This window comes from Colius striatus, chromosome 2, assembly GCF_028858725.1.
Source record: "Colius striatus isolate bColStr4 chromosome 2, bColStr4.1.hap1, whole genome shotgun sequence".
NCBI lineage: Eukaryota > Metazoa > Chordata > Aves > Coliiformes > Coliidae > Colius > Colius striatus.
The window spans coordinates 65,313,287-65,325,379 of NC_084760.1; the positions used below are offsets into that span (position 1 = coordinate 65,313,287).

General features: G+C 45.2%; 1 protein-coding gene across 3 annotated transcripts in view; it reads left to right on the top strand.

Moving 5' to 3' along the window:
* ACSS1 (acyl-CoA synthetase short chain family member 1) overlaps positions 1-12,093 on the top strand; it is a 44,245-nt gene that overhangs the window by 13,739 nt on the left and 18,413 nt on the right. For all 3 annotated transcript variants that reach the window (XR_009818245.1, XR_009818244.1, XM_061990868.1), the window contains exons 3-8: positions 361-560; positions 2,009-2,184; positions 4,841-4,993; positions 6,511-6,658; positions 8,027-8,164; positions 8,747-8,839. Coding sequence is in view for 1 of the 3 variants with exons in the window: in XM_061990868.1 (XP_061846852.1) it covers positions 361-560; positions 2,009-2,184; positions 4,841-4,993; positions 6,511-6,658; positions 8,027-8,164; positions 8,747-8,839 (908 nt within the window). In the remaining 2 variants the exon portion in view is untranslated. The remainder of the gene's footprint in view (positions 1-360; positions 561-2,008; positions 2,185-4,840; positions 4,994-6,510; positions 6,659-8,026; positions 8,165-8,746; positions 8,840-12,093) is intronic.

The window sequence follows — 12,093 nt, forward strand, 5'->3', positions numbered from 1 at the left end:
CCCTCCCTGGGCAGCCTGTGCCAGGGCTCCCTCACCTCAACACCAAAGAAGCTTTTTCTTATGTTTAAGTGGAACTTTTTGTGTTCCATCTTATGTCCATTTCTCCTTGTTCTGTCACTGGACACTACAGAAAAAAGTGTCACCCATTCTCCTGACACCCACCCTTTTGGTACTTGTAAGTGTTGATGAGGTGCCCCCTGAGTCTTTTCTTCTTCAGACTAAACAGATGCCTTATACTGCTGAGATGAGAAGGCTCAGAGGTGATGGCAATGCCTCACTCGGTTCAGGGTCATCCTTTCTTTGCTCCCCCATGTAAAACAAGTTATGCAGTCACCTGACACCCTTGCTTCTGTGCCGCAGGGAACTGCTGGATCTCACTTGCCGTCTTGCCAACACCCTGAAGAAATATGGGATACAGAAAGGGGACAAGGTGGCCATCTATATGTCCGTGTCTCCCTTGTCTGTGGCAGCCATGCTGGCTTGCGCCAGGATTGGTGCCGTTCACACTGTGGTCTTCGCTGGATTCAGCGCTGAGTCCTTAGCTGGGAGGATCATGGACTGTAAGTAGAAGCAGACTGAGGAACGAACCCCTCTGGACAGGGCTCCAAGACACATCCCAATTCTGTGTTTTCTTGGCAGCAAGAGAAAAGCTTCATTCTGAGCTGTTGGGACGGTTCACTCTCCTTTGCAAAGTACTGTGAAGAGCCTTTTTCTTATTGTCAGATGCAGTGTCCTCTGGCCTTAATATACTTCATAAATTCCTTAATATTCAGACTGCACTGGCTTACTGCCAGACAGCAGTGAAGCCAGAGGGAAAAGCAGAGCTTAGGAATGGGGCCCGATTTGTTCTTTCACAACATAATCACAGTGTTTCTTTGATTCTCCTCCACAGTACTAATTGTGCAGTCTTGATTGTGATACTGAGATTTATGTGTGGCACTGGAAGTGCTGGCAGCCTGCCCCTCCCTCTGTTAGCTGTTGTACCAGCAGGCAGAGATGTTCTCAGCCCAAAGAACTCATAGTGTGATTAGGTAAAAAGTAATGCTAAAAATACCAGCAGATATTAGCAAGTGGCTCATCTCCTGGCAGTCACATCAATTTCTTTGTGGCTCATGTGAGTGAATAAGTCTTACAGCAATTTTCTTTCTTTTTTTTTTTTTATCTTTTGGCAATCTATAGAGACCAAGCACATGTTTTAGTTATTCCCTCACTTTTGGCCACTTGTGTGGAGGTGGTGGGTTAAAGAGCCATTTCTCTGCAACCACAGCTCTGTAATGATGTAGTGTTTTACGATATGAAGTGCTCTGCCTCAGTACTGCTGTGGCTTCCAGGGGGTTTTCCCTCAAGGTATGAGTGAGTTCCAGAAGGCTGTATCTTGGAACAGGGTAATGCCTCCGAGAGGCTGCTGAGTTTGATGCTGTTCAGTTTGCAATGGACACTTCTGTGCAGCCTCAGAGAGAGAATGACAGAGGGACAAAGGTATTTGTTCCCTAAGGTTGTGGTTTCAGTGCATTGGGCTGTTAGGCTAAAGCAGCAGTATTGGCTGTAACACTGATAACTGTTCTGCATGTTGGCTTTGCTAGGCAGGAGTGGAGACATTTAAATTGCAGTGGGTGATGCTTAGGCTGGACATTGGGAAAGACTTCCTCATGTTCATGGTAGGTGTTAGAGTGGACTGGTGGGGGAGAGGGTAGAATATCTGCCATTGGAGTGTTTCAGGAAGACTGGGGACTGAGAGCTGTCAGAAATAGGTTAACTGGAGTGGACCGTGCCATGGGTTGGAGGTGATGGACTAGATAACCTCTGGAGGTTCCAGCCTCTCATGTCTGTGGGTCTCAGGTTTTAAAGTGTTTTTGTCAATGACACCACCTGTTTTTGATGGGTAGAAGTTCTGAGTATTAGTCACACATATTACCCTATACATCATCTCCAAAAAGTAATGAAAGCAGGGTGCACATGCTCTCCTGGAAGACAGACTGGTACGTCTGCTAATTCTTTCTCTTTTTAGCTGAATGCAAAGCAGTTATCACCTACAACCAGGGAGTCAGGGGAGGCCGAATCGTAGAGCTGAAGATGACCGTGGATGAAGCTGTGAAGAACTGTCCAAGCATCAAACACGTCTTTGTAGCTCAAAGGACAGATAACAAAGTCCATATGGGTGACTGTGATATTCCCCTTGAGGAGGTATGTTGGTGCTGGTAAACCTTGCCTGTTTCCCCTGATGTTTACTGAATGTGTGTGATGTTTACTGTTCTGGGAGAGAGAAATATGGTACACTAATAAATAGAGAGTCAGCTAATGCAGACATCTCTGAGATACCCAGTGCAGGCCTGACCAGAACATGTGCGTCAGGGTCTTGCTGAATGTGTAGATCATGCACACCGTGGTATTTGCTTTGGCCTTTGATCTGCTGTGGGCTACAGTGGGAATTGGCAGCCAAGGAAGATCAGGCAGTCTCCATACCTCACTTGCATATGTGTGCTAAGCTAAAAGCCTACGAAGCAGCTGCCACGCTGCAGTTGGGCACTCCAGTGTAGCCACACCAGGCCTGCTGGTAATGGCTGAGCTTTATGCTGCCTCTGGTGCACGTCTGCAGCGTGTGCTGCTCTTTCTGTGCTGCCACAGCAATGAGTGGTGGGCTAATGGATACAGCGCTGTTGCAGTGACAGCATCAGTACGTCCCTGTAGTCACGTAGCTCTGCAGATGCCCAGTGACACTCTGGGTAACTCCTTTTAGGCCTGAGTGTTGGCTAAATCACCTTTTTCTCCATCTGTGCCCTGTGGGCCTGAGTTCTGCAGATGAAAAGGTGCTCCTGATGATATCTGGATCTTCATCCTTAAATGGATTGTCTGTATTTACATTCTGCTAGGATTGTGAGTCAAAGCAGCTCAATCTACATCTGATTCATTACAGCATGGACAGGGGATATGCTGTCCCATTTTAGTAGTCTTGCAAACAGTGTAGAGATTAAAGGAATGAGTGTTTCCTGAGACCCAAGGTGCACTGATACCGTTGCTGCTGTTGTTATACTGCATTCAGACACTGTTATGGTTTCTCATATGCACTGTCAGACTGGACACTGTGCAGTGCAAAAATATTCAGGTTCCTGGAGAGGCTTAATAAAGGCTATGGACAGTGTCATGGTTACCCCATGATGGAAGGACAGTAGTGGCTTGGGAATATTTGGAAGCTGTGCTTCCTGAGAAAGAGCAGTTGTTTTCATGTGTTTAGCTGGTACGTGTGGGACTGCAGCCTAATGCTGAAATAGTTTTATCAGTTTGCTGGCAGCAATAAACAGAAACTACTCATTGTAATAACACCTGGAAATCACCTTTTTGCAGCCAAAATAATTACTCAGGAGTCCCTGTGCTGGTCACATGAGATAGGAGCAATTACCAGGGTAAGTTAAACAGAGAAGGCAGGTTTTATTTTGAAATTGTCTTACTCCTTGCTCTACAAAGCACATTCTGATGATTTTCCCTAGTCTGCAAACAGTCTGAGGTGCTTTGGTGATCCAAGAGCTGAGCTCAGCCCCTTGTCAGTTATAGGGTCTGAAAACACAACAAGAATGAAACCATTTATGCTGTTAACTCCGTCATTACTGGTCTTTCAGCAGTTGTGCTAACTCTTGTACAATAGCTTACTGCAAAATATAAGCTCATGTTGTAATGGAGCATATGAGAAACCCATCTTGGTTTCAAAAACTGGCAAGTCAGCCTGAATTGGCAGTGCTGAAATGTCACAAGAAATGCCTGAGATGAGCAGGAGTGCTATAACTGTCAACTCTTCCTATTTTATTAAGCCTTGTTTGGCAGACACTTTTAAGCAACTGGACCTGCTGGTAGTGGTGTTCACTTGTACATACAGTGTGTTTACAGTGTGTACTTGTAAAAAGGCAATACCTAGAAATTCCTTGAAAGAGCCACCTAATAACCCTTGCAGGAATCGTTATTCATCTAGGACAGCACAAAGCTTGAGAGAAGCAAGCCAGCTGTGCTTTTTTTTTACAGCCATATGTTGAGAATCTGGAACACAAAATGGTTATTGCAAGTTTGGATTAGAAAAATGTTCAACCTCTACAGGTTCATGTTCAAAATCGACAGTCTGGGCAGACAAGCCTTCTCCTGCCACAAAGTTCAGTGACCACAAGCATCTCTTTCAAAGCACCTGTTTCCCCCCTCCTCTACTGGACTAGGCACACAAGCTAGACCAAAAGTTTGTTCTAGTAGGATGTTGCATCCTTCCCTCCCATTGTTCTGATGGCAGGAGTGAGGATCTCACCCTCCTGGCCAAACAGTGCAGTGTGAGGAGAGTGACAGAGCCAGGAGAGTAAAGCACTCTGCTTCTCATGGGTAGAGCAATTAGCGTTTGAGGATCAAATGGGGACAGGACAGTCCACCACTGGGACCAGGGAAGGGAGATGAATGCACAGTTTAACTGTAGCACTGCAATTTTAAAAGGAAAAGGAAGGTCCTAAACAATATCCAGTCAGCCTTGCTGCTGCTGTCAGGGGTAGTTTGTGTTTGCAGCTACAGTGGTTTTACAAAGCCTTGAAATGTAAGCTATGACCTACCTATTTTTTTTCTTGAAATTTTATTTTATCTGTCCAATTCCCTCCGAGTTCTGCACCTAGCAGACGGATTGGGGGAAAGGCCAGATGCTATGTGTCCACAGGAACTTTTCCACTAGGTAAGCACATATCACCTATGAAACATCCATGGATGTTTGTGAGGGGGCAGAAACAAAGACAGTTCTTGTTTCCGGACTCAAACACTTACAGATGGAGTCTTGATTGGCTCCATTTAGCCAAAGTATTTTCTAACACCTTTTTTTCCTTAGGAGATGGCCAAGGCATCTTCTGTATGCACTCCAGAGAGCATGGACAGCGAAGACATGCTTTTCATGCTTTATACCTCGGGCAGCACTGGGAAACCCAAAGGAATCGTTCACAGCCAGGCTGGATACCTACTGTACGCTGCTCTCACGCACAAGGTAACTCAGCTACATGCTCTGGAAAGGCTTCACTTTCCTTCTGACAGTACTAATGAGAGGGACTGGGAGTGGTGTGCTCTGTGTTCGCTGCCCAGTTGGCACAGTGGGTGTAAACAATCTGAAAAATGCCTGAAAACATGTAATTAATCTTCAGGATTTGTTTCTGGGGAATATAATACTGTGCAAACCAGAGCCTAGAGTTAGGAAAGGAAGAAAAGAAACTGCAGTACTACTACTTTTGTATTTAAAATGTACTAGTGTTGGCAGGCCAGAATTTGTAGATATTAAAGTGATGCAGCTGGGGAGATTCTGGGAACTATCCTACTGGCATTGGTAGTGTGGATATTACTGTAGTAATTTTGCAGTGGGATGATGACCTTTATTTCAGAGAGGATCTGGACTCTTAACCTCTTCACATAGCACTTGCATGAAGTTAAAAATTACATTCATGCCCTGTGACTGCACCTTTGTTCTACTTTTCTATGTGATCTAGGATAAGTGTAACTGTTTTAACTGCCTTTTTCATGAAAAACAACAACAAAAAAAGTCAAGGCACTAGTTTTTGAAGCTTCTGGTCCAAGCTCTGCATATAAGAAGGTTACAGTGAAATGAGAGAGGGCTGTGGTGAAAGATCTCCATCTCGTTTTGGTGGTATCACCCTCTGTGTTATCACACACAGTTCAAGTGGAGATTTTCTTTCTTTAGACTGACGCAGCTGAATTTTCAGAAGATTTAAACGTGCAAGTGTCAGGCTTCTCTGCAGGAAGGGCATTTGGTACATCAGTTTTTCTAAGTGACAGTGTAATCTCCAAGACATCTCTTTCTTTCTTAGACCAGAAGATAGATCTTGCACCGTGGTGCTGACAAGCAGGGAGGCACTATATACAACTGTAGTCCCTTTAGAGGTAGTTCAGAGCTTGAGAGGGAAAGGCATTTCCAAAAGTAAGGTGAAAATTGGCTTTCCTAGCTAGAAGAGAGAGCTGACCTGTGTGGCCTCTGTGGTCTTTAAACACTCATGTGTGACACTCTTGTCACACACTTGTGGGGCTTTCTTTTAATTCTGATTCACCTTCTTTCATTTAAAACATAAAGCTGACTCTGACTTAGGAGAGTCATACAGTAGGGGACTTAGATTTACAGTGGGAAGCATTTTCCATAACCAGGACAAGATAATGAGTGCCCTTTATCTTGAGTCTGCTAAGCAGGGAGAGGGTAGCATCTGGCAAGTGATGCACTGCTAGAGAAGCTAAGCAGCTAAGAACATTTCTCAGACAATGTTTCATGGGCACCTATGTTTACATCCTGTGTGTTTGCAAAAGCAGTCAGGAAGCCCTGGTACTGGGCCGTCTGACTTACTTCTTCATCTTGAGCTGCCCTTTGTGCTGCTGAGTCCTCTGTGCCTGGCTCCACTTGCTCTATGTGTTCTCTTGCTCCCACATGGATGTCCAATCCAACATCTCACCTTTGAGCTCTTTGTGCCTGCCAGCAATCAGCTAGCCTAACATTTATCTTTGCAGTATGTATTTGACTACCAGCAAGGCGATGTTTTCGGCTGTGTGGCTGACATTGGCTGGATCACAGGACATAGCTATGTTGTGTATGGACCACTCTGCAATGGAGCTACCTCTGTCCTGTTTGAAAGTACTCCAGTGTACCCTGACCCAGGTAAGGAAGTGGAGGGCAAAGGTTTGGCTAGACATACCAGTGTAAGAAAGGACCTTTAGAAACCTGTCCAGTGTAACTGGCTTGACCGGCTTGAGAGTTGGGCAGAGAGGAACCTCATGAGGTGCAACAAGGGCAAGTGCAGAGTCCTGTAGCTGGGGAGGAACAATCCCATGCACCAGTACAGGCTGGGGGTTGACCTGCTGGAGAGCAGCTCTGCAGAGAGAGACCTGGGAGTCCTGGTTGGTAATAAACTAACCATGAGCCAGCAATATGCCCTTGTGGCCCAAGAGGCCAATGGCATCCTGGGGTACATCAAGAAGCATGTGGGCAACAGGTCGAGGGAGGTTCTGCTCCCCCTCTACTCTGCCCTGGTGAGGCCTCATCTGGAATCCTATGTCCAGTTCTGGGCTCCTCAGCTCAAGAGGGACAGAGAACTTCTGGAGAGAGGGTCCAGAGCCGGGCCACCAAGATGATCAGGGGACTGGAACACCTTTCATATGAGGAAAGGCTGTGGGAACTGGGACTGTTCAGCCTGGAGAAGAGAAGACTGAGGAGGGACCTCATTAATACTTACAAGTGTTTAAAAGGTGTATGTCAAAAGGATGGGATCTCACTTCTGTTGTCTCATATGACAGGACTACGGGTAATAGACATAAGCTGGAACACAAAAAGTTTCATTTAAACACAAGGAAAAACTTCTTTGGTGTTGAGATGAGGGAGCCCTGGCACAGGCTGCCCAGGGAGGGTGTGGAGTCTCCTTCTCTGGAGGTTTCCAAACTCAACTGGAACAGGTTCCTTTTCTTTAGAATACGTCTGCGACATTGAGGAACACCTGTGCATCCAGAGCTGGGGGGAGGGGGGGGGGGGGAGGGGGAAAACAAAGCTCTATTGGTTTTGCTCTGTACTCAACAATAGCCACGGGTTTGGCTTTGGCAGTTAGTTGTCTTGCTGAGCATTTGCAGTAGTATGGCAGTGCTAGACTCTGGAGGAATTTCTGTCTGAAAGAGGCCACAGCCTGGTAATAGTGAACAACCCATACTTTGAGAACTAAGGTGTGGATTGTCCTTGAGCCATTCACGACTGTGAGAAAAGAAGAAGAAAGAATGCCTACATGATAACAAGCTTGAGCAAGGCAGAGGCTGAAGCAGTATGTGAAACCACAAGGCTTATTGCAGAAAAGCGCAGCTGGCTTTTAGAGAAGGGATCAATTAGAAGTAGTGTAAACATGCCAGCTTTGCTGCTGATTATAAAAGTCTGATGCTTGTTAGTAAAATTTGAGTTATGGCCTAACCATATTGGTGTCTGTCATTTCTCCGTGGTGCTCTCTCCGACACTAGACAGATGAAAAACCCATTTATGATTTTGCAGGTCGTTACTGGGAAGTGGTGCAAAGGTTGAAAATCAATCAGTTTTATGGAGCTCCTACGGCCATACGTTTGCTGTTGAATTATGGAGAAGAATGGGTGAAGAAATACGACAGATCTTCCTTGAAGACATTAGGATCAGGTAAGGGGCCTGGAGTCTTCATCTGAAAAAGATGTGGGGTTCCAGCTGGTGAAATGAAGGTAACCAGAGGAGCTCGGCTGACCAGATGGGATGTGGTTAAAAACAGATGATAAAGCAGGCTTCCTCTCTGGCTTTTCAGATATTTTCCCAGCAGAAGGAGAAATAAACTGAAGCTGAGGCCATTGAGCTTTAAGGTGATTGCCTGTTTCTGAGCTTATTTTGCAGGATCACATTCTTTGCTAAAAAGATTGTCCAATGGTAAATGACATCACTTGGAATTTTCCTGGCATAGGTGACCCAAACAGCATTTTCCTGCATTACTTGGGCTTCTAGAGGTTCTTGTACATGACCTGCACTGATTTGTTACTTTCAGTGATATTTATTGCTTTGGCTTTTTGTCTATCTGGAAAAAAGTCAGTCCTCAAGCTACATAAGTATATTGCAGTCCATTGCTTACAGCATTTTTGCTGGCATGTGCATTCTGCTGTGTTCTCCATGCATTCAGCATGTTGTGCAGCAAAAGGGAGAGAAAACCACCTGCAGCCCAAGTCTCAGGCTACTTCCTTTCTTCTTTTGGTCTAGTGGGAGAGCCCATCAACCATGAAGCTTGGCAGTGGTTCTACTATGTGGTGGGAGAAGGCCGCTGTACTCTTGTCGACACGTGGTGGCAAACAGGTAAAAAACATCCTGGGGAGTGTGGAGTGGGAGGCCCTGATTGATGACAGGTCGTTGATAGGTGCAGAAGGATTGATACATCTCAGTTTGATCCCACAAGTCTGTTAAAAACCCCTCCTGGCATTTAGATCAGCTTTTGAAAGTCACTGGGGAGTTTCAGCACATAATAGCAATGTAACAGCATGTAAAAGCAGTAGCAATGTTGATCTTTTTTTCTTTTCCCCTCTACATGTTCTTTGATATTTTGAATGATGGGAAATCTCAATTGGTTATAGAAGCAGGAGGCAGAGATTTAATTTCTGGGCAAAGCTGGCAGTAGGCAGCTTGAATTGGAAATCTCGTTTTCAGTTATTTATCCAACTGTACTGATCTTGATATGGCCTTATCATGAAAAGGCATTTCTGGCACTCTACAGCCACAATCTACACTTAGGTGTGCTTTGTTTCCCTTCCTGGGAACGGTCAGAGGAAGGTGGAAAACTAAGCTGTAGCTAAAGGGACCTTGTGCAGCTGCTCCAAGGGATTGGAGAGGAGTGAGTGAAGGCTTGATGGCTCTACACTGGGAGGGTAGGAGACTGTGGCTGTCACCTAGCAGCACTGCCTGGGAGCAGCTTCTCCCAGGAGTCAAGTAAGATGCTCTCATTGCTTTGACCCTGGGCCTTTGATGTCTCAAAAAGCAGCGCACTTCTGTTTCAGTAACACTTTTGGTCCGACTGTATGCATCGGTTAAGACTCGTGTTCCATTTACAACTTGCTAGACAGAGTGACTGGCTCTCACAGATCCCTCTCCAGTTGGAGCAGAGCTGGTACCTGCTTCCTGGCCTCCCTGGCCAGCAGTGGAGGGAGGCCATGGTGCTGCAGTCAGCCTAGGGCTGTGCTGCCTGGTAGGGCCATGCACTTGAAGGAATCCTGCAGATCCTTCCCACCTCTTTCCCCAGCACTTGCTCAGCTCTTCTGGGCACCGAGATTCAAGAGTTGCTAAAGGTACCTTGCAATATGTCCCTTTCAAGTCTTGAGCCACAGTTTGCCATGGAGCCGTGGACTTTTAAGTCCATGCTCAGCACAGCACAGCTGCTGCCATTCTGCCTTTGCTGAGAAAAAGCCATCCCTACTCTTAAAATTTCCAGCTGCCTTTGGGCAGAACATTTGTTCCCTTTCCAGCCAAGCTAGCAGACTCTCTCCTCAGGATCTCTGTGGCCCATCTCAGTGCAATGAATTGGCTTCTGACAAACAACCAAGTTCTATTTAATCCAGGCCACACTTGCAGACTCTTCTTTTATGTTCAAATTTGAAACAAAACGACCTCAGAATTCAAAGCAGCGATATCAACTATATCTACTTGAGCTACTGATCTCTTGTGTGTAGATTCTCACATGCTGAGCAGAAGAAAAGCCGACTGGCTAGGTGCTATATGCTTTCTTCATCACTGCTCTGAAATAAAACACTGTGGATAAGCAGTTGATTACTGTACAGTGACAAAATGGAGAAGAATGGGGTTTTTTTCCAAATATTTGTTTGTTTGTCTTCACTTAACTGGTACATGCAGTGTCTTCTGTTTCCTCCAAAGTATGAGGTTAGATATTATATTAAACTGTAATTTCCCATGGTTTTTTTTTTGGAGCAAGAACTATCAGGTGAGAGATTAAAAAACATTTGCTGGACAGTCTGTAAAGCATGGAGTGCTTGATCTTAACTTGAACCAGGCGTAGTATTGCAGGTAAACAGTTACCAGCTCCTGGAAACACAATGTAATGATAAATATTCATGAAATTGATTTTGGTAGAATGTAGAATCGGCCTTTCTCCATAGTCACTGCTTACAGTAAAGAGGAAGCCAAATTAATCTTGGAAGCGTTATGTGTGCCATTTGAATGTAAAGGGAGCGTGGAAAGAGATCACAGAAAGAGTTTGATGGATGCTGGTTGTGCTCCTGGAGCATCACCTCTCATATACAATTCCAATGCAGCTTATTAATTGCACTGTAGTACGCAGTGTCCTCCACGGTATGTTGCTCTCCGAAGCAGCTAATAAAGCCTAGTAGGCGTGAAGATCAGCAAATGGGGATTTAAGAATCCACTTGAAAGTCTTTGGATGAGCAAATGAGTGAGAGAGCAATTACGAGGAGCAAATTAAGTAGTGCTGCATGTGCAGGTGGGCGACATGAAAAATTCTTCTGGCTCTGACTGCTAAAATATTAGGTAGTGCTGTCCTGTGATTGACAGTAATAGAGTCAGAGCTGTGTTTGAGTTTCAGGTGTAGTTCTTCACAGTGCAGAAGAGACAGTAGGTATTTTACTTTTGTTATTGGTATTATAAAAAAGTTTCAGCTGTTTTACACGGCTGTGAACAAAAGCTGGGTTTGAAAGACATCTCTGAATGGGCTCTGGAAGCTTTTGTTGTCATCATCCTACAGCGATATAGATGGAGCTGGTGCTTCAGAGATGGATTCCTCCCAAAGTAGTCAGCCCAATCTATCTGTGGTGGTGAAGGCAACTCTGCAAGAGAGTACATGCTCCACTCTACTGCCAGAGGTGATTTACCCACAGCAGAAGGGAGCCTGTTTCAATGCATCACCCTTCCTGCTCAGACACCGCTGGCCTTGCTTAAAGTCTGGGTGGATTTGCACTATGGTGTCAGCATGGGCACAAGTAACATGGAAGCATGGTTTTTCTTCTACCAGCTCTGCCTGGGCACCAGAGACAGACTTCAGAAGGGCAATGCAGGGCCTGGAAGCCTTGCTAGCTGTCATCTGTCAGTGGCTAAAATTGTTACTTGTAAACCATTTTATTTTAATAGATCTTTACCATGCAAACAATCTTTAAAGGACCATTGCCACCATGCAGCTGCCTCTGGAATGTGACTTTATGTGCAGCTGGCTGCAGGATGATGGCAAAAGCCATGTCAAAACTTAGCTTGCAGTGCTGTATCCAGAATGTATATGAAGAGCAGCCATCAATTTCATCAGGTTCCTGCTCTGACGCAGATTTTGTCTGGGCAAACTGAGAACAGCGGGTGTCTGGGGTGTTTTTTTCTGAAACAATTCTGACCCTTTCAAAATCAACAGAAATATGTGAAATGGATGCATGCCCATGAATGAAATGTGAAATAATTTTGTGTGCAATCCACATGTGAATCTATCTTCTGCAGATCTGGAGCTTAGAGTTCCTTAAAGAGACCCTTCCTCATAGCTACATCTGGGCAACTGGAAGCAAATTCTGGATAAAATTCAGCCTTTCCAGTCCCTGGTTTCAATTTTC